The following is a 27,944-nucleotide window of genomic DNA, read 5'->3' on the forward strand; positions in this document are numbered from 1 at the left end:
ATATATATATATATATGACCGGTTCAGATCAATGATAGGTCACCCCATGTGCAATTGAAAAGGATAAGAGCACATTGCTAATTCCCAATGAATGTGTGGACATTAGCAAAACCTTTATACACACACACACACACACACACACACACACACACACACACACACACAGGGAGAGAGAGAGAGAGAGGTTGTGCTGTTGTTCGATAAACAAGAGTGGATTTCATTACTGCAATTCAGTCCAAAATTCGCTTCCCCTTTACTACTTAGTAGGAAGACATCATAGGTAACATCCCATTCTCACACAAACACAGGTTACATTTCGGCACCCCAAAACCATGTGGATTTGCAGCTGTTTAAATCATAAAGAACTGACAGGTTGAGACTCGAGAGAATATCAACTACAGATATCACACCAGTTCACTGTCAAAAAAATTCCACAGATAGTAGGCCTCACCTGCCATCCATCCATTCAGTCACCCACCTTGCTCCCAGCCCAAGCCAGAAAGCTCTCCTGCGATCCAAACTCCTACAAACACATTGCGGAAGTCCATCGTCATCATCATTCAACAACTTCAAACCTTGAGAAAGAAAATATAGACAGTAAAACGACATACAAGCTGGCTCAATCGAAATTCTGGAGGAGTATCGAGTTCGATATTTGTATTATCATAATGACTCAACTTTTGGCACTCTTCTAAATCCTTCTTGAGATCTTCGGCACCAATGTGAGCATAATCTGATAGACGAGGCATATCCTTTCTTGGTTCGCCACCCCCACATGAAGATTGGCTTTGAAGGAGCTCATCGCAAAGAGAGAGACCTTCCACAAGCTGCTGAGAATCTAACAAGAACTGCGATTCTCCTTCCCACCATTTCGGATCTTCTGTTGGCTGGTTTTCATGATAATCACATTTTTCCTCCTCCCATTCAGGTTGTGCACCACTTTCTTGATGCTCGATCTCATTGTATTCTATCACCTACATTGTTAACTCAGGCAAATCATTAGATCATTCAAATATCAGCATCCCCAAATAACTTTATAACACAAATGTGAAGGCTACTCAAGAGTCAAACAGCCTACGCTCCCTGCACATAGCTGGACATTTATATTCATACAGGTTGTTCATCAGGTTGGCCGTACCATGAACAGTCTGTGGCCCCAAAACAAACAGACCAGTATCATCAACACATGGGTCACATGTACGAAAGAATAAAGTCTATTAAAAAGAATTCAAATGTACATGGACAGACCTGATTTGCAGGCCACAACATGTACACAGTGGAGCAAATTGATGAACTGTTTGGACAATAGATGGATGCCACATTGGCACATGTAAGCTTAGATATAAAACTCACTGACTTGACTCGAAACTCGACTGAGTCAACTCAGCCCAACAACATTTCAAGCTGGGTATCTAAGAAACTCGGTCATGAGCTTGACTTGGTCCAGACTCATCGAGTTGGCTCAACAACTCTGCCATCTCGATGCAACTTGGTATGACTGGAACCAATTAGCAGCCTCTTTGTAATAAAAACAAAATGTAGCCAATAAGATTCAAACATGCGACGTTGCCGTTGGAGTTACCAGCATTCTACAAAATTAAGTACTGATTCTCTTTGGATATTTTATATATTTATATATTCTGATAATTGTAAATGTTTATTCATACTCCTAATATTCTTCATGAATATATTATGATATCGAATCGAGTCAATTTAAGACTCATTTGAGTCTTCAAGTGAACCCAACCCGACTGAACATCAAGCAAGTTTTCAGGTTTTTGAACTATGCATGCAAGGAGAGCAGGATCCAGAATCCTGATCCGGCCAGCACCATTAGTAAGGCTTGCCCACTATAAATATCAGATTGATTTTAAGTAGAGAGATTACTGATACTTGGGCGGAGCGTTCATTGCAGGCATACATCGGTTCATGCCCTAAACCACAATCAGGATGCTGCTTTTCAGAACGAGGAGGTTCAGGTGTCATAGATTTCGGCGTAACAGGGTCAACTTTTGGAATCACAGCTTCTGGGATATCAACAGGCATGGCTTCCATCACGTCAAGAGGCAGCTCTTGCTCATTCCTATCGCTCGGCTTTGACTGCTGTTGATAAAATACTTTTGAAACAACAAATTCCCCATCCTTTTCCTCCTCTCCGGTGCCAATGTGGTATTGGTGCATCACCCAGTTAGTTTTCTCGGCTTTTCCACCCCTCGCTGTGTTCATATACAAAACCATTATCTTCTTGCATCCTTTGTGTATTCCATCAACAATTACAGGTTTAGTCTTGCCAGTCTTATGCCAACGGACGTCCCCAAAGTCATCATTCTGCACCTTTCGACGCTTCCTAGTTCCAGTGTTATACGCCTTGAATGTTCTATGGAAGAAGTGGGACACATTTCCGTCCTCCTTAACTCCTAAAAGCATACGTTTTGGCAGAAGTTAGTAGAAAAGCAGAGGAGGAAGAAGACTGAGAGAAGGCAATGTGCATTCCCCTTGGAACACTATATTTTGTGCCAACAGTTCCCAGCCATCGATCGATGGTGCAGATACGCATTTGCACATTCAAAGTGGGATGAGAAGGGAATCCCACTTTTGAGTGTGCATAGAGATTCCACACCATGAATGGAAAGTGGGTAGGCAGTCTAAATAATCGCCTCTGTACTGATCAGCAAGTAGGGTCATTGTAGATTCTGAGGTGGGATACCTGGCAGCTTCCGTGGATGGCTACAACAGATTCCGCCATCTTCATCAACGGTTGGGATGAATTCGTCAATAAAAGGATGGGCTTTAACATCCCCCACACCAGCTTTTGCAAGTAAATGCCAAAGAAGCTCTTGATCAGATGGATCAAATTTCACACCTCGAGGTAAACCTGGCCACTCTTGCAAGACCTGAAAACAAAATGGTTCCAGATAAACAAAATATCCAAAGACGCTCAGGTTTTCTTCGTATACCAGATAAGAGTTTCAGCTAATCATGCATTTTGAATATGGAACTGGAAATTGGGTTTGAGCACATAGGTTAATTTGACGGTGCTATTGCAACCTTGAACTTTCAGGTTCAAACCTAGCTTACAAATGAAAAATAAGAATGAATGATATATATATATATATATATATATATATATATATATATATATATATATATATATATATATATATATATATATATATAAGGAACACGACTATGTTATAACTGATATTCAAATTCACATGGAGCCAAAACAACGTGAAATGCAAAATGTGTCTGAAATCAATTGCACTTTAACAGTGAAGAACCCTGATAGGCACAACCTTAGTTCAAAAATGATAGTGATATGTGTGTGTGTGTGTGTGTGTGTGGAAAAGGTACTAGGAGGTCGAGCTCTGTGGGCCCCACCGTGATGTGTGACAGACATCCATCCCATTAATCCGATTCACCCTTCCATGGTGAGCCATGGGCCTAAAAATCAGGTCAATCCATTACTAGGGTTGGGCCACACCACGGACAACAATTGAGAGTCGATGCCACCCATTGAGACCTTCCTGGTTGTATATAGGACCCAGTGATATGTGGTTTAGACATCCAGCCCATCCATTGTGTGTCCCACTTGGATGAGGGGTCACACCAAATTTTAGTCCATGCCAAAACTCGGTGATACCCACCAAGTGCTTTTGGATGTTTTAGGCATCATTTCAATGGTGTGGCCCACCTGAGTTACAGATATAGGCACATCCCATAACCTAGAAGGGACCTACCAAATGCACAACGTGGATGTGTAGCACCATCTCTCTCTCTCTCTCTCTCTCTCTCTCTCTCTCTCTCTCTCTCTCTCTCTCTCTCTCTCTCTCTCTCTCTCTCTCTCTCTCTCTCTCTCACACACACACACACACACACACACACACACAATCGCGCACGTGAGGATCGCCTTGAGCAAAAATTAGCCACATCCACTTTACAAGTGGACCACACTTGTAATTTTCTATTTATCAACGGCTAGAAATTGTTTCTTATGATGTGGTCTACCCAATGAGCAGTGCTGATTTTTTAACTAGGCGATCCTCATGGATGGGCCAACCTATTCAAGGGGTTGGATTTTACATGCTCTTAACTGGTTGCAAGTTATTAGCTGGGTGAACTATAACTAGTGGTCCAACAGGTTGGACTTGAGAGTTACTCTGTGTGTGTGTGTGTGTGTGTGTGTGTGTGCAGATTCATATACACATACATGTTTGTGTGTGCGTGCACGCGCATGGGTTTGGAGGGGGGGAGGGGGAATGGTACTATGAGGTCAAGCTCTGTGGACCTCACCATGATGTGTGAGGGACATCCATCCCATTAATTAGATGCATCCTTCCATGGTGAGCCACGGATCTAAAAATCAGACCGATCCATGACCTAGGTGGCCCACACCACAAACAACAGTTGAGAGTGGATGCCTGCCCATTGAAACCTCTGTAATTGTGTGTAGGGCCTACTGAGATGTGGTTTAGACATCTAACCCATCCATTGTGTGTCTCACTTGGATGAGAGGTCACCAAATTTCAAACCATTCCAAAACTACGGTGGGCCCCACCAAGTGCTTTTAGATGTTTTAGGCATGATTTCCCATGGTTTCAGATAGCATGGCCTGCCTCGGTTTCAGATAAGGCTGATATTTGGCCTATCCCACAACCTAGAAGGGACCTACCAAATGCACGATGAGGGTGTCCATCACACATCACAGTAGGGCCCACAGCTTGAACACATGGGAAGCTCCCATGATGCGCATGTGCATGCGTGTGTTGATATATTGTAAGATATTGAATTTATTTAGGCCCAGCAGGCCAAAAGATTAATCCCACTAAAGTTGGGCTTCTTTGTTTTACCCTGGCCTCTATAATTGTCCAAGGAGTCATCTCTTCGGTTGACAGTCAGGGTCCTAGGGATAAGAGCTTATCTGTCTTGGTATATGGGCCTATCATACTATCTTCGACCATGGTTTCAGGTATTATGATTGAAGTGCACAATGAAGAACTTTAGAACGGCTATTAAAAATCCTATGGACTCTTCTTGGAGCATGCGTCTTTATGCCCGCACTTTGCATTCACAGTCTCCTTTCTTTGGTGAAAAGGTGGATGTTGTTGGAAGGTGTCAATAAGCTCTCATTACTAGACTCATTGCCGCCCTCGCCAACAACCCTCCTCAGATTATTGCCCCCTTTGAGTTGGCCGTGTTGATCCCTTCCACCTTGCATCACTAGTCCCCTAGTTCTAGTGGGTTAGCTTTGCTTCTTCTCTCCTTGGCCCAAGGTGTGGCCTCTCCTTAGCCCAAGGTGTGGGTGTTTTCTCCTTTCCCTGGCCCATAGTGTGGGCTTCTATTCTCTTTTTCTATTTTCTTTCCCTAACCTGAGGTGTGGGCCCCCTTGTATTTTTTGGGTTCCGTGCCCTTTAGGAAGAAATAAGAGTGTTTTTTAACTTGTTTTCCCAAAAAAAAAAAAAAAAAGGAAAACAACAAGAGAAAGAAAAGGAGAAAGAAAATAAAAAAGAAAAAGAGGAAAAAAGTTAAAAGTAAAAAATACAACCAGCCACTTAAGGCACACAACACCTAATACACTGATTAACCCCATTGATAAGACCCTTAGAGAAGAACAGCTCATATTTCGTAAGCAACAAACATTCATCTCGCCCCAAATAGTCTAAATGACCGCAAGTAGAGTAACTGTCCATCTAGATGCTCTCTCCCCGGCTCCCTCCCATGCCAAGAGCAAAAAAGATGAGCAATAGAACTAGGCAACACCCAAGAGACACCAAACATAGGCAAAACACTGCTCTAGACATCTCTCGCTAAGAGGCAATGAACAAATAAACGATCCACTGATTCTGCATCCTTGGAGCAGAGATGGCTATTAGGGAGCACCATGGCCCTTCTACGAAAGTTTCAACGGTCAAGCTCTTGTTCCTTCCAACCAGCCAAGTGAAAGCCGCGACTTTAGGAGTATCATAAAACCACACAGTACCAATGTGATTGTAGAGAGTTTGGATCACAGATTGGGAGATTAAAGAGTAGAACAATCTCAGTTTTAAAAAACTTCGGACTTGTCAAATTGCCAAACCAACGAATCCTTCATGCCCGGATTAAGCTAGAGCCCCTGTAGATGAGAAAAAAGGCACACCAAATTGTCAGTCTCTGCATCTGAGAGATTTCTCTGGTGAGGAACCCACACACCCCCATCCCAGAGATCGAAAAACAACAGGTAACCGAAAGATTGGAGACAGGATGGCCCAGGCAGCCTAGGGAATACCAATCTAAGAGATGACTTGACGCACCAAACCTCATCACAAAACCTGAACCGAACACCATCCCTAATAGAGAAACCGAACCCATCCAACACCTTAGGGGCAATCCCAGCGACAACCTTAAAGTTATGAGACAGACAAAAGTGGGACGAATCCTTGATCCACCAACTCATAGAAGAAGAACCATATTTGCCTACAACAATGGACCTCCAAAAATTACCTTCTACCCCAAACCTCCAAACCCACTTTCCCAATAAGGTCGTATTAACCTCATCAAGCCGCTTAATCCCAACACCCCATCAAAATAGAGCACATGCACACTTCCTTCCAATTCAACAGGTGAAATAATTCATAACAAAGTAAGATAACCATTGTTCAATATTATTCTCAACTTCAAGAGAGAGACTAGACCTTAAATATACATGTGGGACGAACATGAGGGAACCACTCTAGTTTGTTAATGGGGAGCAGAACCTCCTAGCTGGTTGGATTGGTTCCTTTCAGATCTTTTCAAGCAAGTCCAGCTCATATGAAGAAAAGGACAATTAGACATTGGCCTACATGTTGCACTTTCACGTTGTTTACCATACAATGGCACACATTGACGAAATCCAAAGTGTGCTGATGGCCACAAACCAAAGATTGCCTTAATTGGACCATTCTATCTGATGAACTTTTTCTAATTGAGTGTAAGCAGTTGCTTTTTTTTTTTTTTTCTTTCATTGTCCATTAGTATGTGTGCCCTGATTTTGTAATCTCAAAATCACAAACCATAGGGATCCTCATAGCCCACTGCGTTTGTCCTCCACTACATAAAGTTTTCTATAGTGGTAATTCTTAATATTTTCAAGGATCAAAATGAATAGAATATTTGCATTTTGTTCCCTTGTACACCACTCTGATCCAGATGCTAGTGGTGAAGGATTTGTCATCAGAAAAGGCATTCTAAATCCACTCCCCCGATCATATTATACTTTGAACATCATGATCATCATAGCCTTGTCCTGTGAGTCATACTATGAAACTTTAGGAAAGTGAAAAGGCAAAGATTAAGGAATAAAACAAATGAATCAGGAAATCAGATTGATGTGTGCCACAGGAAGGTCAACCATTTAGGCTATTTTCCAATTTAGACAACTGATGGAGAAATATAGGAAGAGGAAGGATATCCACATGGCCTTCATGGACTTAGAGAGCATATAATTGGGTCCCTAGAGAGTTAATATGGTGGGTGTTGGTAAAGAGAGGAGTCTCAAGGGGATAAATTGACAGGACTAAGGATAAGGATATGTATGAGGAAGCTATAACAAATATGACCACTAGTGGAGAGAGAAGTAAGTTTCCAATTATATTGTTCAAAAAAAAAAAAAGAAGTGAGTTTCCAATTACTATAAGCATGTGCAAGAGGTCAACATTAAGCCCCTATCTTTTTGCATTGATTATTGAAGAGTCATTTTGGCATTTACAATATGAGGTAGCATGGTGTATGTTGTTTGTAGATGACATAGTTTTGATTGACGAGACAAGGGAAGGGACGAACACAAAGCTAGAACTATAAAGGAGTGTTTTAGAGTCTACAGCTAGAACTACAGATTAGTGTTTTAGAGTCTAAAGCTAGAACTATAGACAAGTGTTTTAGAGTCTAAAGGTAGAACTACAGACAGATGTTTTAGAGTCTAAAGCTAGAACTACTGAGGGGTGTTTTAGAGTCTAAAGGTTTTAAAATAGTCAGACAAAAATAAAGTATATGAAATGCAATTTTAGTAACAATAGGAGTAGAAAAGATGAATTAGTTAAGATTGTTGACAAAGTACCCCAAAATGATATATTGGATCGTAATTCAGGAATGGAGAAATTGAGAAAGATGTTGTTCATAGAATTAGAGTTGGGTAGATGACATGGAAATGTGCCTTCGGAGTTCTATGTGATGGTCAAATACCAATGAAACTGAAGTGGAAATTTTATAGGATAGCTATAAGACTAGCAATACTTTATGGGAAGTGTGGATTTATAGATTAAAGAGAAAAGAAGAGAAGAAAAGAAGAGTCATATTTAAGACGTTTCAATTTAATTTGTAATTCAATGAAAAGAGACTCCATGAATCATCAGAAAAAGTAAGCGATTAGGAACATACATCACTATTGTCGATAATGTGCTTGCAGTTTGGACAGGCTCTCGTTGGGTTGCTTTTCCATTTGACTCTTTGGGGATCAGATGTTTCAGATGCGCTCTTAATTTTTGTTGCAATTCTTTTGCTATCAACCAACCATGATGGTCTGCATTATTTGCATCAAATAGCAAACAGTCAGTGAAGTTGAACTGCTACTAATCATCAATAGGAACTGACATGAGCATGAAAAGTTTCCACTTCATAAAAAAAAAAAAATAATAATAATAATAAAATAAAAATAAATAAATAAATAAATTGGCTTTCTCCACCTTGCCTGAAGAGACTACTTCCTGTTTGGGATCATTAACAATGTAACTTAGGTTAAGCTTAAGCATTAGAAGATCAAAGAGTTAACAAGCACTTGAAAGAATGTGGTAATAAGTCAATCATGCAAATCAGTAAGTAATAAGCCAATGATGAGAATCAGTTCCCAAGTCCCAAGACTATAAGTGCAGGACAAGAACACCATGGGTCTGACATTCAATTCAAATGAGACGGATGCTGGGGTTAAATAGAAAGACGGTTTTAAAATTTGGAGAATAAATGGGGTTTAGATGAATGTATGGGCCTATGGGGTGGAAAAACTTTGATATTCTAGCAGTGTGATGGATGATACACAGGCACTTAGAAGTTGCATATACAAGTAATTCAAATTAAACTATACAAATTATGGGTCTTAGTCTGGGGGTATCGTGAACCAGAATTATGCTAATGGGGTTGATGAACATTATTGGATAGTTAAAAATGAAACATATCCTATAGGCTTCTTTCAACAAATAAGTGTCCACAAATCAAAGGTAAGGATTGCTCAACCAATCAGAGGTTGGGACTGTAGCTTAGATACGGTGAGTTCCACAATTTAATCGGTTTATTTTGCGTTAGTGCACTGCTTGTGTATCACACATCATTCACTGCCAGAGTATCTAATAACTCCTCTGAACTTTTCCCCTCATGGACAAGAAAGAAACATGTGAACAAGGGTTGTAGGTTATGGAGTTAAACTAGGAGAGTTCTAAATAAAGAAAATAGCATGTGATATATCAAGGGCTAGGATTTAAATTAATCAATGGCGACGTTCCCAGTACAAACCCAACAGTTGGGCTTGTCAAAGGCATTCCATGGACTCTTTTGTTATAAGAAGTGAAAAGAGTAGCTTGGCTATTTTTCCTTCACATTTTGCAAGTTATCACTAAGTGTTTTCTTCATAGTTCTCTTTCTAAACCTTCTCTCTTCCATACATGCTATTCCAACCCCTGGTTTGCGTCAGAACAAAAATATTTCAATATTCATTTCCTTCACATTTTTCAAGTTATCACTCTGTGTTTTCTTCAAAGTTTTCTCTTTCTAAACCTTCTCTCTTCCATACATGCTATTCCAACCCTTGGTTTGGGTCAGAACGAAAATATTTCAATATTCAAAAAGAGAATTTCAATCAGAACCAAAATATAGATAGTGTGCATTTCAGCTTGTAGAAATGCTTATTAATTGGAGAGTATCTACTGATTGAGATGCATCTTAGGCATGATAGTTGGATTAAACAACCAGATATCAATGATATGCAATTTGTTGCATCTTTAAAAAACTATGTAGCATACCATTAAGACCACCAATCAACAGTATTCAATTATTAACAATTGTTGAACCTTTGGAAAAGTTCATATGACACTTCCAGAGATTGTCTGAATACCAGGATTTTCAAGGACCCCTGGGAAGGAATCATGCATTCAATGTGACATAATTTTATTTTATTTTTTTGAAACGCAATGTGACATCATATTCTAGCTCTACTAATTTGAAACCCTTTTATGAAATTGTATGCATATAAAACATTGGACTACAGCACCCAGTTCTTGAGTATGCATGTCCTGAATAGGAAAGTCACCAATTACCATGGAAGTATTTAATCTGAGCACGTTAAGATATCAATTGCCAGTCTTCCGAAACATTTAGCAAGGTTAACCTAAGGAATTAACCATTTTCCACAAATTTTCCATTGTGTAACTTAGTCAAACTCAAGTTTAATTGGGTGAACTTTTGGAGAGAATTAAACCAGGAGAGAATACAATGCAATTGGTTCTGCTCATCAGATTTTCACAGTTACACTTCTTTTTAAGATAATCCAAGTCTTTGCCACATTTAGCAGGCATCCCAATTGTTCTAAGCTACTTCTTGACAAGCCTGGTTGATCTACGAAGGTTTTTATTTATTTTATAATAAGAAATATCTACAAGTAGCACATTAAAAACCAAAAAAAAAAAACTTGTTGTAGAGTATTTTCAGCTGTAGATCGGTTTTTAGGTTTATCCTCCCTATTACTCCAAACAACGAGCCATCATTTTAAATATCAAATGAAACCGAGTCAACTCCTCCAAGTCGACTCAGTTTTGATCTTGAGCGAGCCAAGTTAGTTTCGTCCGAGATGTTTCAGTTATTTTCAGGCAAGCTTAGGCTTTGAATTGTGAGAAAGACCGAAACCGAGTTGACTCATCCAAGTTGACTCGGCTTAGGTCTGGAAGGAGTCATAGTCTGAAACCAAGATGGAAAACTATGAAACTAGCACAATTGAATAAGTTAGACACAATGTTTGAACCCAAATGTACTTGAAAACGTGACTTTTTTTTATCAAAAGATAACGATTTTGTTATAAAGAAAGGTCAAAGCCCAAGAAAGAAAACAAAGGAAATTACATGGTAGACCAAGAACAAGATGATAGGGGACACTCGGCAATAGCCTTTATATTTTAAGCACAGCCCATTACATCCAATTTTGCGCTACTAAAAACCTCCAATACTATCCCAATATGATTGTGGAAGCACCGATTATTCCTTTCCTCTCATAAAGCCCAAATGCTTGCCAACATGAATAGCCTCCAAATCATCCTCCCTTTCTTCCCAACTCCACCCCCATGCCAGGCCAGGAAGAAACTCTCAATGGATTCTGGCATCACCCACAACACTTTGAAGATTGCCAAGAACATCTCCCACATCTCTAGCAAAGGAGCAATGGATAAAGAGACGTTCAACTTGAACCAACTCCGGGTTCTGCGTACGCATCACATAAGTATTAGGGATAAGGTGTGCCAACGTGGCATCCATCTATTGTCCAAACTGTTCATCAATTTGCTCCACTGTAAATGTTGTGGCCTGAAAATCAGGTCAGTACATGCACATTTGAATTCTTTTTAAAAGACCTTTTCTATTGTACATTTGACCCACATGATGATGATTCTAGTCTGTTTGTTTTGGGGCCACAGACTGTTCATGGTACGGCCAACCTGATGAACAACCTGTATATTGCATACATGTCCAGCTATGTGCAGGGAGCATATGCTGTCTGACTCTCAACTAATAACCATCTTCTTCTACCAAAGATTATCAACTATGAACACCTTATTTCTTCCTACGAGCCACAAAAGAGCCACTACCTTGGAAGGCACCGTAGTGCCAAATGAGCAGTGTAGCCAATATGCTCCCTAAACGAAGACCTGAGAATCGACCTGTATAGAGAGCTATCCGAGAACCAGCCGGACTTTTCTTTACTCCACACCATCATTCCCATCTCCCAAAGAAGGGCAAAGACTGACGCTGCTCCAAAAGCCACTTGAATTCGTCTACTTCACTTTCCAACAAACTACTTCGACATGGAGGAGACCACGCCACCCCATTACCTAAGACTGAAAAGACTAAGCAATGGGGGTATTCACATCCAAGATAACCTTGCTAACCTTGAGAAATCATCCCGAAGCATCCTCTCTCCCATCCAAATATCCTCCCATTACCTGAGACTGGAAAGCACTTAGCAATTGGGATGTTCGCATCCGGGATAACCTTGCTAACCTTTGGAAATCATCCTGAAGCACCCTCTCCTACTCAGACATCCTCCCAAAAGCAAATCCTCTTTCCATAGCTTAAGAGAATCCAATCAACTCCTCAAACTTGGACCCCCATCCTAGCAACTACCTTCCACATCACTAAGGCCCTATATAAGGATGAATCGGTGTTTTAAATAGTGAAAACATGTAGCATAGCGTTTACCCCTCTGAAGTGTGAGGCTTAAGTTACAGTGTAGCATAAGCTACACGCTACTTCTAGATTCTTCATTAAGGTTGTGCTCGGTTGCGCCAAATATCATGAAATTTAATGATATTTAGCACCAAATAAGCCTGATTAATAATGAAATTTAACGACATTTGGTGCAACCAAACACAATCTAAAATAATAGGAAAAGTAGGCAACGATTAAGTATAAAGGTAAAGAAAGAGCAACTTAACTGATTTAATACTATTACTTATATTATTTTACTAAAATCATTAAAAAGATTAACTAATTTTTATGAAAAAAAAAAATATTAAAAAATTATGACAAATCATTAAAAACATTAATTGATTTTAATGTTTTTGTGAAAACGAACTTGAGGTGTAAGCTACATGGGGGGTAGTTGTATGCAAAAATTAGCATGTAGTGTAGGCTACCATTTTCATGAGCTACATGGCGTTAAGGTTAAGCTCTGCTACACACTATATAGCTAAGCTATTTAAAACACTGGAACTTTTGTTTCTCTCCCTTGCCATAAAAAGTAGGGGTGCACGTTGAACCAGTAGAACCGTGGAACCGGACCGGAACCGACCAAACGGTCCGGTTTGGTCCGCGGTTCTAGAGTGCACCGATTCCGGTTCCAAAAATCAAAGAACCGATTACATCGATTCTCGGTTTGGGGGTATGTAGAACCAAACCAAACCATGAACCGATCCGTAGAACCGAACTGTGGATCCGAACCGTGGAACTGAACCATGGAACCGAATCTGGAACCGAACTTGGAACCAAACCAAGAACCCTTTGATTGTTTCCATATTTGACTCATGATTTATGGTTTACAATGCACCATTTGATTATTTCCATAAATGTATTTTAGCATACCTTATACAGTATCTAAGCCATTCATCAAATGGATCACAACACGAATGGACATGGGCAAGATTATAAAATAAAACATGCAATTGGGCTGGATTATAAAAAGCCCAGAACCGTGGAACCGAACCGGTTTTAACGGTCCAATTCCGGTTCAGTTCTAGGGTGCTAACGGTCCGGTTCTGGTTCCAAATATCCTAGAACCGTTGGGAACGGTTTGGTTCTGGTTTCACCCCAGAACCGGACCGAACCGGCCCGTGTGCACCCCTAATAAAAAGTCCGGTCTTAGGCTCCCTAGTCTATGTAAGACAAACTTTGGGCAAATATAGTGGCAAATTTGATAATGTTGTCTTCATCAACGTCCATCTTCCTCCCAATGAATGGTGTCGGCTCTTCTACCTCGGCAATATCCTTTCTACTCTTTCAATAACCTCGTCCCATGAATGCTTTACAAGTTTTCCAGTACGTAGAGGAAGGCCAAGATATGAAGAAGGAAATGACCCAATATGAAGAAGGAAATAACCCAGTATGAAGAAGGAAATGACCCAGCACAACATCCAAACATCTCCGCATGCTTCTCCACCTCCTCCTTAGAAATCCCAACACCCAACATCTCGCTTTGAGGATGTTCACCTTTGAGCCCGACTTCACTTCGAAGCATCTAAAAATACTCCTCGAGTTATCCACCTTAGCCTCTTTCCAATCGCAAAATAGAATACTTTCATCCACAAACTGAAGATGAGATATTTGAACTATACTTTTTCCACAGTAAACTCACTTATAAGCCCCACCGCCAAGGTATTCCATAATAGTTATGGCCACCACCATTAATGTTACATTACAACCTTTTTTTAAGAATTGTTTTGGACCTTTATGGGTCCATTATGGGTCATTTTTTCAATAACGTCCATTTCAGTCCCGTAACGCGTAACATAATTGTTACCGTTACGTAACTGTTTTGGCATACCATACCCATAGTTAACCCTTTGTCTACTTCTTTAGAGCTTTCGCTACAAACAAAAAGGGAAAGAGCGGGTCCTCCTACTAGAGGGCTCTCGACACCTTGAAAAAGCCTTTACAACACTCGTTCACAAAAACTAAGAACTTGGCTGACCGAACACACTCTTGCATCCACCTCCATCTCTGCCCTGCATCCCAACCTACCCGACATGTAATAAAGAAAGTCCCAATCCACATGGCCGTAACCAACTTCAGTTAACGATGTATTCGACTGAGTTTTGAACCACCGACCCCTTGGGGGTCCACTAGTAGATTATCCATGTGCAAATCGAGATGCAGTCCAGTCCGAGCATATCCAATTTCATATCCATATCTCGCATATCCAATTTCATATCCACATTTTTCAATTGCATACCCATAAGAAGCATTAGATCTTGTTCACACTAGAGATATTGTTGATCCCACGGATGCAGAGCTTCAAAGACTATTGATTACCAAGTTAAAGAACTTGTTCCAGCCCCATGAGTTGAAACTCCTCATTCAAGCGCTGAAGATCCCAATGCGCAATCCCTATTTCACAAGCATGTTCCATTGCTAGCCCAAGTTGAACCATACTCCATAGAAGCACACGTTTTCAAGCTTACAAATTATGCCTTTTCCCCTTTCTTGTGACGCGAGTCAATGCATACATGGCAATTTTCCTTCCATCCACAAAAACGCCTTGAACTTTGGATATAACATTCATTAGAACCACCTAAAATTTGGATGTCAAGATTTTAGCTAACATTTTATAAGTGCCCCCAATGAGACTAACAGACCTAAAGTCCCTCAAGCTTTCAACACCTTCCTTTTTTGGGATGATTGCCATAAATGATGCACCTAGCTCCAATACGAGACAACCATTTTCAAAGAATTCAATAATAAAGTCTATCAAATCACCCTTTAATAACTCCTAGAACACCTGAAAGAAAGCCGTGGAAAATCCATCCAGACTCAAGGCCTTTTCTCCTCCTAAATCATCCGTCATCGCCTTGATTTCCTCTTCAAAAAATGGCTTTTCTAATTAGCCCGGCTTTCTCTTCAGAAATTTCATTAAATTGTAGGTTATCGAGCCGCAACCACGCCCACCTCTCACCAATAAGGAGATCCTTATAAAATTGAACTATGGTCATACACCCAAGATTTTTCCTCAACCCTTACCCTATCCACCATCACACTATTGATATTATTATTCCTAGTCCGAGCACGAACAACGAAATGGAAAATTTTCATGTTCTTTTCTCTCTCTTTGAGCCACATTACTTTAGATTGTTTCCGCCACTTAATTTCCTTTTCCTTCAACCACTTATTGTATTCTAAGAAAAGCTCGTCTCTCATAGATTTTTCTTCCTCTGACAGCTCCACCCCCTCCTTTATATCAAGAGCTTAAATATGTCAAAGAAGCATTTCCGACTCTTATCTCCCAATTCCCAAGTACCTCTTTCTTCCACAAATTGATCTTTCCTTTAAGAAGTTTAAGTTTTTGAAATAAAGTAAAGCCCGTGTCCCTCTACTATAAATGATGACCACCATTCCTTCACCAAGTTCGAGAATCCCTCTACTTCTAAGTTCTAACCACATCAACTCAAGCATGTACAGCCGCAGATCGTAATCATCCTCCCCCACCTCTAAAGTAATCAGGCAATGATCAGAAATAGGCCTTGAGAGACCTCTCTGTTGCACTAGAAGAAATTTTTCCACCCAATCTAATGAGACCAGAAACCGATCCAGGTTTGATTTAACAATCCTTGCTTGCCCGTTTGTCAAAGTAAACTTCACAACCCTTTACGGAATATCCAAAAGCTCATTCCTATAGACCCGATCCAAAAACTTCCTCAAATTGCTAGTGATGCGGCCCCCAATTCACCTTCTCAATAGAGAACCTAACAACATTGAAGTCCCCCTCTACCCCCCATGGCATTGGCAACCGCACCTATTTCGATACGAGTCTAACTCTACCAAGAACTGAGAATGTTAACATGGATTGTTCGGCCCCTAGACTGCCATGAATACACATATGAATCTTGAAGTGAATCCTTTAAAAGCACAAAGCAAAGAATTGGACACACCACCACTCATCCTTGTCTCATATCACCATTATTTCTCCAATTGTTCCCACCACGCCGAGAGCAACCCAATCCTTAAATCTTCCACCCCAAATAGAATCAACAGTCCTCTAATCTAATGACTGCAGCCTAGTTTCTTGAGGAGTAACTAGCTAAGCCTTGAATCACTTGCACAAGTCCCTAATCCATTCTCTTATGCAGACTACCAAAGCCCCTCATGTTCCTGCTAATCAACTTCATCGGATAACCACTTTGTCCCTTCTTGCTTTGTTCTCTGCCCCCACTCCATAAGTAGAAGAGGCAAGACCTTCCAACTCTCTCCTCCCCTTGGATGATTTGTGGATTTGCCTGTAATGGACCGCCTAAGATTTTTGAATCCCCCTTTCTTCCACAAACTGGAACAGAGCAATAAAGTTTACCTTGCAATCTCTGAAGGAGACACCCATCATCTTACCAACAAGACTAATAGCCTCCTTACTCCACCGCATACCCCGAGCCATGGAGATGTGACCCCCTCCCCCTTAACCGGTGACAAATTCTCACATAACATTAACCACTTCTCGCTACCATTCTCCTCTCTAATGTCAGTGGACGCTTGTGAAGGTGGGATGCCCAAAGCATCTGATACAAGGTATCTCGTATCGGTATCGGTTGGCGTAACGGTACCCTCTGATACCGATACGAATACGGGGGCGTAACAGCGATACGGGGGCGTAACAGCCCATACCGGTGCAAATAATAATAATAATAATAATAATAATAATTCTGCCAAAAAAATATGAAAAAATATGGATTAAATCCGGAATATTCTAAGCATTCCAAATATGCATTCATTTATAAATTGGAACACGTTTATGGTGGTGTAACGGTCCACTCTTTGGTGAGAAGTTGTATCGGACTGTCTGATGATTTTATATACAGTTTCAGAATCTAATCAACAGTCTGTAAAATGCACATTAACATGTTCTAGATTTTTCGAATTTTTTTTTTAAAAAAGGCCAAAAATAGTACATAAATAGAAAAAAATTATAAAAAAATATAAATGACATCAACAATCTGTAAAATGCACATTAACATGTTCTACTGTGATTAACACATCATATTATACCATTAAAACAACAAAACATTCAATAAAAATTGATTTTTTGAATTTAAAAAAAAAAGGGCCGAAAATAGTGCGTAAATAGAAAAAAAAATATAAAATGACAACAACAATCTGTAAAATGCACATTAACATGTTCTACCATGATTAACACATCATATTCTACCATTAAAACAGCAAAACATTCAATAAAAATTGATTTTTCGAATTTTTATAAAAAAAGGGCAAAAAATAGTGCCTAAATAGAAAAAAAAATTATTAAAAAATATAAAATGACATCAAAAATCTGTAAAATGGACATTAATATCTTCTATTATGATTAACACATCATATTCTACCATTAAAACAGTAAAACATTCAATAAAAAGTATAAATACCTATTTTTTGAGGAATTTCTAGAAAATGGCCCACAGAGCTTCGAATCAAGAAAATCCTTAATATAAGTTGTTTTTATCTAAAATATCAAGCTAAAATTGGTCAAAATAGCAATAGAATGATTTAAGAAGAGTTTAGAAGAAAGAAGTTTAAAAAAAAAAAAAAAAATTTTAAAAAGGTGAAAAAACGAACCTTAAAAAGTCAAAAAAAAGAAAAAAAAGAAAAAAAGTAACTGTTTTCGGACTGTTACGCCCTGACCGTTACTGGGCAATAACGGCCGATACGGCTACAAAATCGGTGGGGTGCCCGTTACGGCCCTGTATCGCGTAACGGACACGGCCGTTACCGATACGTAACGGCCGATACGCCCATATTGTAACCGATACGGGACACCCTACTGATCTGATAGCAGCTCGCCACTACATTGCATTTCCCTTGATGCCCAAGCTTCAACCACCTTACCGCCTTGGTCGACACCATGACCTTGGTCCTCCGAACGTAAAGACTGATCTTCCAACTCTCTTCATATATCATGATAACCCATCAGGATAGGTTTTCACTTCAAGAATCCAGGTCTACCTACCTCCAAGTTTAGGCGCATAAGGCGAGTAGTGTAACGCCTCAGTTTTCAGAACCCGAGTACACGACTCGAATTCCAAGAACCCAAGAGTTAGCTAAAGATAATGGAAATCAATGAGTGAATCAAAGTGCAGATAGTGGGAAAAGAACATAATATATACCTGAACCAACAAACGAACAATATTCTAGCCCACTTAGCTGGGGGCCAATTACAAAACCTCAAATTTCTTAAATCCTAAGTGTACTGAAATAAAGATAAATGGCTAATCTACTGATTCAGCCCAAAATAGACGGCCGCCTCCTGCTACGGCTCCTTGTCATAGAGTTCCTCCTCGACCGCCACACCCTCCAAGTCTGCCGCATACTCATCAGCTCTTGTACCTGTCCTCTGTACGGTTGAACATTGATGGATGAGTGGCCAACTCAGTGTGATCTCCCCTCAAGATTACACACCACCGCCCTAAACAAGGAATAGTATAAAAACATACAGGTAATCCAAAACACAGTGGATGCAATCTTATTAGGTGCATGGATGTATGGAATGCAATCATCGCCCCGAGGATGTTCATTCATGCGGACAGTAGGCTCGTCACCCATGCAATCATCGACCTGGGAAAAACATCCAGTCGGATATCATCGACCTGGGAAAAACATCCAGTCAGACAAATACGTACATCATGTACGATAGCAATAGATACTGGGTCTGTGTCATGTATGCATGATTAGTCAATCCGTCATTAGTCCAATTACACTCAGCCAATTTAATTAAGCTCACGATCACTACGGGGAGAGCATGACCCAGTGTAGGTCGATGGCTCGGGCATAGAATCCCATGACTACCATTCCCGACCCATGAGGTTACCGTCTTAGGGTGTGTGTAGTACCCACCAACATGTGGTCAATCAACAAAACCTCCATGTCGAAGGCCTACTTATGTCACAAATAGTCTAGTTACACCCCAAGCACGGACTCTCCTTTTACCAGGCTTCCCATGGAGAGATTTCAGCAATATATGTGTCACATCATCATACCAGTAACAGAAATCTTATCATAAATGGGGAATAAGAAACAATGCATATATTTCTATTAGAACACATTAACTGATTTGACGTAAGATGCATGACATGAGTGGTTGGGTTGTTTACCTGGATGGTTCAGAGTATATAATCAAGAGCCTAAATAATAGTAAGCATGAGAATCATTTTATTAAATAGATATGTCAAGTGAAAGCAATCCATTCCTACACATAATTTATCCTTAGTCCAACTATCCATTAAACTTCACAAAACTACTATTTCTGGTCTACTTAGGGATGGAAAGCTTAAGGGGAGGAAATCATCACTAGACAAGGCGTAGAGTGCTCCTAGAGGGAAGTTTCTTTAAGAAGATGGAGAATTCACACCACTCACGTAACTCCCTGTACAAATTTATTTACATTAGACAATGAGCCACGAGTTTTAATACATGAGGGTTGGAAGGCCCTAAACCAAAGTTGTTTGGGCTACAACCAAGGGCGATCAAGCCCATCAAACATGTGTCCCCATCTCAATATAAACTGGGCCCAATCAAAGCCCACATTTGCTACGCCTAATCACCCCAAAACTGGTCACGGTGGGCCTTGTTTGGCCTGAGCATGTCAGCCCATAAGGGCTAGTGTGGGGCTTGCCATGCATCAGCCCACTAGGAAATGAGGCCCGCAGTATTTATGGTGAGGCCCACAGAGATGTGTGGCGTGTACCATTTGAAATGGATGCGGCCTTTGAGACCCGCTGACGTTGTATGCAGTATAGCCCACATGGCTTTGAATATGGTGCAGCCCATAAGTCCAGACCACCTGGCGTTTTGGCCCAGGGAAAGGTGCAGGTGATCACACGGGTCAGTGGCCGTCCAACAGATGGATGGTCCAGATGTAGAATGTATCCATGAGGTGGGTCCACACGTGTAGGACCCACCACGCTAGATGCATAGTGTGTGTGTGTGTGTGTGTGTGTGTGTGTGTGTGTGTATCCTCTGTTTCAAACGTCCAAGTCTGGCCGTCAGTTGATGGACGACCTGGATGAAACATGTCCATTGGTGGTGGACTCCCATGTGGTGTGGTCGACATATATATATGTATACATTATATACATTATATAAACAAACATAAACACCTGGTGGGTCCCACATGGATTTGAGGCCCACATATAATATTTTATTATATATTATATGTACTGGAGGGTACTCCAGCCAATCATAACAGGGGGACGAAGTGGATTTAGAATAATCATGATATGGTGGGCCACGTCCAGACCTTGGATGGTGTGGATTCACACATGCCAGGTGGGTTAACACCATCCAACTGGATGGAGTGTACAAAACACATGCATGTTGGTAGATCTAGGACGGTATGGATATATATACATTACGGTGTGGCCCACTGGTCCCACACACACCTTCAGGTGGCCCCCACGTGGCAAGGATGAACATGTACAACATACATGGGACCCCCAGAACTTGAGACGTCACCACGGCTGCTGTGTAGCTAGTGTACTCGTACACCAGCCAACCTTTTCATAGGTGGGTCCCACGTGGGGCCCACCACATATACATGTGAATATATTTGCACTATTTTATATATATTTTATTACATATATATATTGTATTTTTTTTTTTTGTTTCAAAGGGAAACGTCCAACGCTGGACATCACTGAGGGACGTCCAACCCATGGTCCCTTATCTGGACCTATCGTCCCTGATGGACGGTCCAAACATGAGCAGCTTGGGGTGGCCTACCATTAGTGCAGCCCACCAGCATTTGGTGGGGCCCACGGTCAAGGCAGGGCCCACAGTCAAGGCAGCCTACAAGCGTTGGGTGAGGCCCACCTGCATTTGTGCAGGGCCCATGGGCAAAGCAACCCACCTGCATTTGATGTGAACACAGCACCATCTGCTGCGTGCTGTTGAAACCGCTCCTGGCCAATGCTTTTCAGCTCAGACACGGCCTGTCCCTAGCCGTTTTTCCACCCACTTCAGAGGCACGGTGGCTGTCACCTTTACCGTCAAGGAACGGCCCGAGACGGTCATTTTCACCTCCATTTTCGGACCGATATCAGCCCGAGTTCCTGGTTGATTCCGACCCAACAACACCTACTGTTGTTGGACTGATATCTCTGAAAACACGGCCATTGCTTGGCCTGCTTCAGACACCAACTATGGTCTGCTGATGGCCCTGGATTGAGTCCGAACTATGGCAATTGTCGGGCCTAGTTCAAACATCGAAACAGGGCCTCCGTTTTCACCAAATTTTGGCCTGAGATATGGCCTTTGTTTGGCCTGGCTATAGCCATTTACTTGGCCTAGTTTCAACCCGAGTTACTGCCATTATTTGGCTTGGTCCCGAAGCTCTACTGAGAGCTCAAAAAAACACCAAATGGGCACCCGAAATAGTGCTCTGGCTTGCCTATGTTGCAGCCCAAAGTGGAGCCATTGCTTGGCTCGACTTCAGCCTCCACACGTCGCCATTGCTGGACCGATTCTCAGCCATTGCTTGGCATGGTTTCGATTCAGACAATGCTACCCCAACCTAGCTAGAACTAATAAGGAGAGGAGAGGAGGAATGATCACCTGAGGTGGGTGGACACTATCCCCTATATTTGAGCTACAACAGGAGGAAAATGCTCCCTGTTTTTCCTTTCTCTTAACACTCTCTCCTTCTCTCTCATCCGAATCCCTAGAGCTACAGTGCTCTATTTATAGCCAGGGGAGAGAGAGAAGGGATGGCTAAGATTTCCCCTGCTGTGGATGGCCAAGATTTTACCCGCCACCGACTTTCCCAGAGAGGAAAGTTTCTCCTCTGTTTTTCACGTACAGGACGTTGCTTGGCCAGTTTTGGAAAGAAAAGAGCACCGCCTTCCAGGTGATGGACGGATGAGGTTTGCAGGCTTTGTGGGCCAGGGCGATCACAGTCAGGTCGTGTGGCCCCAGATGGGCCCCACTTGCTAACACATGCTACATGAAATGATTTTGAACGGTTGCACGCTATCTCCCTTGTCCGTTTGCCAGATCCCAGGAGACTATACGGTTTTAATTGTGTGGGCCCTATGAAGAGGTTGAACGGCTTGGATGGCTCGGAAAGTGGCCATGGTGGGCCACCTAGGAGCTCAAAGGACCGTCCGTTCGAATGCTTTTTTGGCGGGAGAGAACCTATTTCTCTTGATTTCGAATAAGGCTCGGTCAAAGCTCATTTGACCGAGCCCAACGTCCCTGTGTATGTCGTGTGCACGATCATAGAGTGCACACGCACTCCGCGAGGGGCCCATCATGATGGTTGTGTCAAATCCATTCCGTCCACTCGCATTTGGGGACACTCCACGAGGATCCTAGCCCACATTGGGCCGATGGTGAGGCCCAGTGGGTCGTTACGCTCTTCTTGGGCATTGGCCCATGTGACGCGATCTGTCGATCGGGTGGTCCTGATACTAGTTTTCAATGGTTAATATAAGGTACTGGTTATGATGAAGGCTTGATTTGTCATCAACTAACCCTCAAGTGTTGGTGACAAGTGTGTTGTAACAATATCCATCAACTTAGGGGTTTCAATTTAGAGTGTTCAGATAACCTCACCCTCTTGAATGTTGTAGGGCGCGTTCTGGCTCCTGGAGACCTGGATGGATGGCCTTAATTTCGACCGGAATCCCCACCCTACATATGTCGTGTTCAAGCCAGTTGATTAATCCAATCTGATTTAAGTTGATGTGGATTTAAAAGGTAACACCCGTGTACCAATGGTACGGGGTGTTACAAGTAGAGCCGTACATCGAAAATTGAACCAAACCTCTCTCTCTCTATTGCTACTATCCATATTGGCACACTTGTCGGGTGAGAGCAAATCATCGACCACTGTAGATAAAAAGGAATCTATCTCACACGTGTAGCAAGCCAACAACTAAGCATATCTCCCACACGTGTATCGCAGCTAGGAAACTCTGCACGGGCTAAATCAAGCACATGTGCCTAACACACTTCAACAACCTAGACAACTAACTCTATGCGCATTGCGAGTCAAGCTCGCATTCGCTTCCTCGCCACGTACCCTCTACACCTCACACGTGTTTGTCCTCTCATCCACCACTCTATCTCAAACAACTAACGAGATGCATGGAGCCCTCTTAATGCCTACCTCACCACCTACTCCCCATGTAGCATATGTGGACATCCTTTCCTCAACATCTCCTCTGACTTAACTGAACGGGTGGCGATTTCTCCACCTTGTCCCCACCCACCCCCTACACACCAATCAGCGTCTCATACATTGTCAAGGCCTCTTTCACTGGTCTTTTGGACCACGTCATTCAAACTCCTTCCTTCTCCGTTGCAACTCTACCTCCATGCTCCTGCACTGTTTTGTCAAACCCAACCTTCCTTTTTGCAACAGTCTATTCTCGCCTCCCTTTGCTTCCCTCACCACTTACAAAAACTTTTTTTCCTAACCTACAACAATGGGATCTTCTCGGGCATCGATGTGGCAACACCTGCTTCTTCCTTATACAGATTCTAGCAATCTGGAGCTCTTCACGTCCTTCCTTGTCTACGTCGATAGGCGATTACCTCCCCGATGCAAGATCCCACCACCATGAAGACTTCCTAGATCGAGAACTCCAGTGGAAGGTTCCAAATCTGGAACCAATCGTCCTCCCACCCGAACACCAACTGCTCAGCCCATCTATAGATTGATAACACTGAAAAATCCCTAAAGCACCCAAAATCTAGAACCGGGCATCCTCCCACACGAACACTAACGACTCCGCCCATCTACAGATCGATAACACCGAGCAATCCCTAAAGAGATTGCATGCAAGAATGGTGTTGTCGAGATTCACCTACAGCCACAACAAAATTCTCATCTCAAACTCACTAAGATGCTTCAAAACACTATCTTCTTCCTCCAAACAGCAATTTTGTGCAAGTCATTCTCCCATCTCCATGATCATTGCTCTGGCCCTTATCAACGCCACCAAACTCCATTGAAACTCCTTCCAAGCACTCTCTACCACCTTTGGATGGACCCTCACAATAGGACCACCAGTCACCGTCTCTCTCCAAACCCACTACCCTTCGTCAGATGTGATTCACCCCCCTCCCTGGAGACATCTTCCATGGTCATTGACTAGGGGTTCTCTGCTATCACATCCTAAATGGATCTAATGAACCCTTCACTCTTCTCCCCTTTGTTAACCTAACGGAGGTCTTGCCATCTTTCTTCCCTAGTTTTGCATTTCCCTTCTCTCTCCTAACCTCCTTCTGCAAAGACGCTCAATTCCCCACCTTCAGATTGTATGTTTCCCTTTGAACTGACAATCACCTACCGCCAAAATGATTTTCGTTTTGCATAGCAAGGATTTGATCCACCTCATATAGCCTCTCTATATGAACAAATGTGAATCCTCAAATTACCGCCAACCCCCTAATCCGGTGAATAACAACCTCCTTCACCTCCCCAAATCTTCCTAACACCCTGAGAAAGTTCAATTCCGACCATCTTCCAGGAAGCTTTCTACATACTGTGAGATCCATCCAGCAAGAATACCATTTTAATACATAGCCCAAGTATAGTTAGCATTGATTGATACTTCCTGACTGACTTCCTCACAATAGTTTAGTGTTGACATCCCATTTCTTTAGTCATATTAATAGTTTTCGAGAAGGGTTTCTTTTTCCTTGACACTAGTCATGGGGATTGGGAAGCCTCTGCAATAACCAAAACCCTCTTAAATCCCCAATGTATCAAAACCTCTGAACACGAACCTTTAGTTCGTGAACTTTTTCCACATAGAAGAAACAGCAAAACATCCTAGTAAACATAGTTTTTCTAAAGCAATTTACATGCAATAGACATTTTTGTAGGTCATGGAGATGTAGCACAATTATTGTAAATTGTTCCAAGGAGCATACACATAAGGTTCAGTAGATTCTTAACATATCACATGCAGTATCATGTAGTTGTTAGTCACACCTTATGGCCACAGAAGCCAACCCAGAGTTGTTAGTCATGTAGTTTTATTATCTTATGGTTAACAATTTGAGAGAATTTCGCACCAATGTGGTGCAAGAGATAATTTTGATCCATCTTGAAGAAAATCTTCGGCCCTTACTCTCTACTGAAATCAGCTGTCATTATTATCATTAAAAAAGAAACCATCAATGATAACCCAAATATTTTTTAATTCACAAACCACACCCAAGATTGGCCCTTGATGGAGTGGAATGGCATAAATGGATTCATGTAGCCAACCCCACTTAGTTAGGAGATGATGATGATGATGATGATGATGATGAAACAACACCCAAGATAACAAGTTGCCGAGTTGTTAGCAAATCTATGCTATATAGAATGCCAGTAGCATTTCACCAATTTTATCCCTACAATTAGTCATGGGGAGGAGCGTTACGCAGTCTTCAGGTATGGCAAGCCCTTCAACTAAGGGTTACTTTTTTCTTTTCAATTTAATAATAGTAACCCACTCCCACTTGTCTTCTTCTTTGCGTGTAGCCCGCACTAAGCATGGTAGCAGGGGGGACCATGGAACAAAGGCTCAATAAGGCCCACCATAATGACAATATATAACATCCACATCGTACATCCATTGCGCTAACTTGTGTTAGGATGTCAGCCCAAAAAACAAGGCAAATTTAAAGATCAAGTGGGTCATAACACCAAGAAAAAGTGTCCATGGGCCGCCCACTGTCAAAACCCTTTTCTTTCTCTCTCTACATGCAACCCGTAGTGCATGTCGCTGCAATGTTTTCCTCAAGTCTCTCTCTTGTTTTTCTCTCTCCCCTACTCTCTCCACGTGCGTTGCACATGCGATACCCCCTAGTGTCCCTTAAAGGCACATGTTACATAGGAAAGGCTTGACCAATACAAGATATGAGGAACATCAAAATGCTGAAATGTTGTAGATGTGCTTGATGTCCTACAATTAAAAGGACGAATTGCAAGCTGTTGGATCTAAATTGGGTCATTTTCCACTCAATTAAAAATAAAAATAAAAATAAATGGGTAGCCCATGTTTGATATGGAAACACATGACCACCATTTCTCAATGGCGACCATCTTCATGGAATTTGTGTTGCTCTCGTATTTAGCCTTAGCAGCAAACCCAATCGATTGGGTTCGAGCCTATGCATCAATGGTAAACAAGAGTGAGTTTCAACACTAAGGACTAGGGTTCGAGTGCATACTTCAAAAAAAACTAGACACCTATTTGAATTTCTCAAAAGATACACCCCAAAAAAAATAATAATAATAAAAATAAAATAAAATTCTCTCTTTATTGATTCTCATAACCAAGCATTGCAATGAACACATTCCATCAGGAGAACCCCACATTATACTAACCACCATCTCATCAAGAAGACCTACTCCTGGTTACTTGGTCACAATTACAACCCAACAAAATCCCTCAAGACAGTCATAACCATTCAAAGAATCACACAAGTGTAAAGAAATTTCCCAACCCTAGTAAGCACCTAAGTAGTTATTCGCCGATTTTCCACAAGAACGAAATTTCCCTCGATAATTCCAAAATTAATGAATATTACGCAAACTATTCATGAATAATGCATAAATCGCTCGGCCGTTTAAAAGACCCAAATAATTCAAGAAACTTTTTAGCCATTAATCTTTCGCCATAAAAATCACACACACAAAAAATCCCTACACATGCCTAATTGCCTCCACATTTTCTTTACCGAATCCAAACTTGTAACGATACACACAAGCACGACCATCATGGCGGGACCCATCTACCGGAGAGGTGGGGATCACCTACAAACAGCTGTGTAACACCTATATTCTTGCACCATACTCTGTAGTATCCAAAATCCACAATGAAGAATAAAAGCTTAAGGATTCAGTCCTAAGATGAAGAGCTCAAGTGCATCATCTTCTTATGCACTTTAAGAGTGTCCCACCTCCATTCTTTTGGATGGCTCAGATCATCTTGAGCCAACAAGGTTTTGAAATTTTAATGGGTGGTAAATGGAAGTCACGGGAGTAAAAGAATGGTGAAAAGAGATACGATTAAATTCGATTTGAGAGGGAGAGAGATGAATACCCGGCCATTGCTAGGAACCAGGTGCGCAGGTTAAGCAATCGAAACCGTCAAATGCCGGCCGCGTATTTTATCACTACCAGGCCTCTATCGAGGAAAAAGGGTCTTTTTCCCCGTTTCGATATTTGAAAATGGAGCGGTGACTTGAAGTCTTCCCTGGGAGAATGATTACGTTTTGTCTCTGTCGCGACTGAGACTCCAGCGTGTGTCGCCCGAACCGGGGCCCACATTTTGAGCATTCTGATGATCAGAACCGTCCATATTGTGGAATCCATGCTACAAGGTCGAAAAAAATAATCTGAACGGATGAATTTTACCACTACTTTACATAGATGAATTTAGAACAATTAAAAGAAGAATTTTGAAGGCTCAAATTCAACACTAAAAATCAGAG

General features: G+C 41.6%; 1 protein-coding gene across 2 annotated transcripts; it reads right to left on the reverse strand.

Moving 5' to 3' along the window:
- Positions 1 to 229: 229 nt before the first annotated feature.
- On the reverse strand, positions 230 to 27,703 carry LOC131251409 (SUPPRESSOR OF GAMMA RESPONSE 1). Of its 2 annotated transcripts, none has more exons than XM_058252089.1 (6): positions 27,554 to 27,703; positions 8,395 to 8,536; positions 2,708 to 2,894; positions 1,894 to 2,417; positions 612 to 974; positions 230 to 523 (listed from the first exon to the last, which is right to left on the reverse strand). In XM_058252089.1, exons 1-6 carry the CDS (start codon positions 27,559 to 27,561, stop codon positions 467 to 469), a joined length of 1,281 nt encoding a protein of 426 aa, XP_058108072.1. In that variant the 5' UTR covers positions 27,562 to 27,703; the 3' UTR covers positions 230 to 466. The 2 variants fall into 2 exon arrangements, with proteins under 2 accessions (XP_058108072.1, XP_058108069.1); XM_058252086.1 differs by having other exon boundaries at positions 1,888 to 2,417.
- Between the last annotated feature and the right edge of the window lie 241 nt (positions 27,704 to 27,944).

The sequence above is a fragment of the Magnolia sinica genome, chromosome 7 (genome assembly GCF_029962835.1).
Source record: "Magnolia sinica isolate HGM2019 chromosome 7, MsV1, whole genome shotgun sequence".
Lineage (NCBI taxonomy): Eukaryota > Viridiplantae > Streptophyta > Magnoliopsida > Magnoliales > Magnoliaceae > Magnolia > Magnolia sinica.

Coding starts and splice junctions, on each gene's coding strand:
- LOC131251409 (XM_058252086.1), bottom strand. Junction 2,895..8,394: donor ACATTATCGACAATAGTGAT/GTATGTTCCTAA, acceptor TTTTGTTTTCAG/GTCTTGCAAGAGTGGCCAGG. Junction 2,418..2,707: donor CCATCCACGGAAGCTGCCAG/GTATCCCACCTC, acceptor GTATGCTTTTAG/GAGTTAAGGAGGACGGAAAT.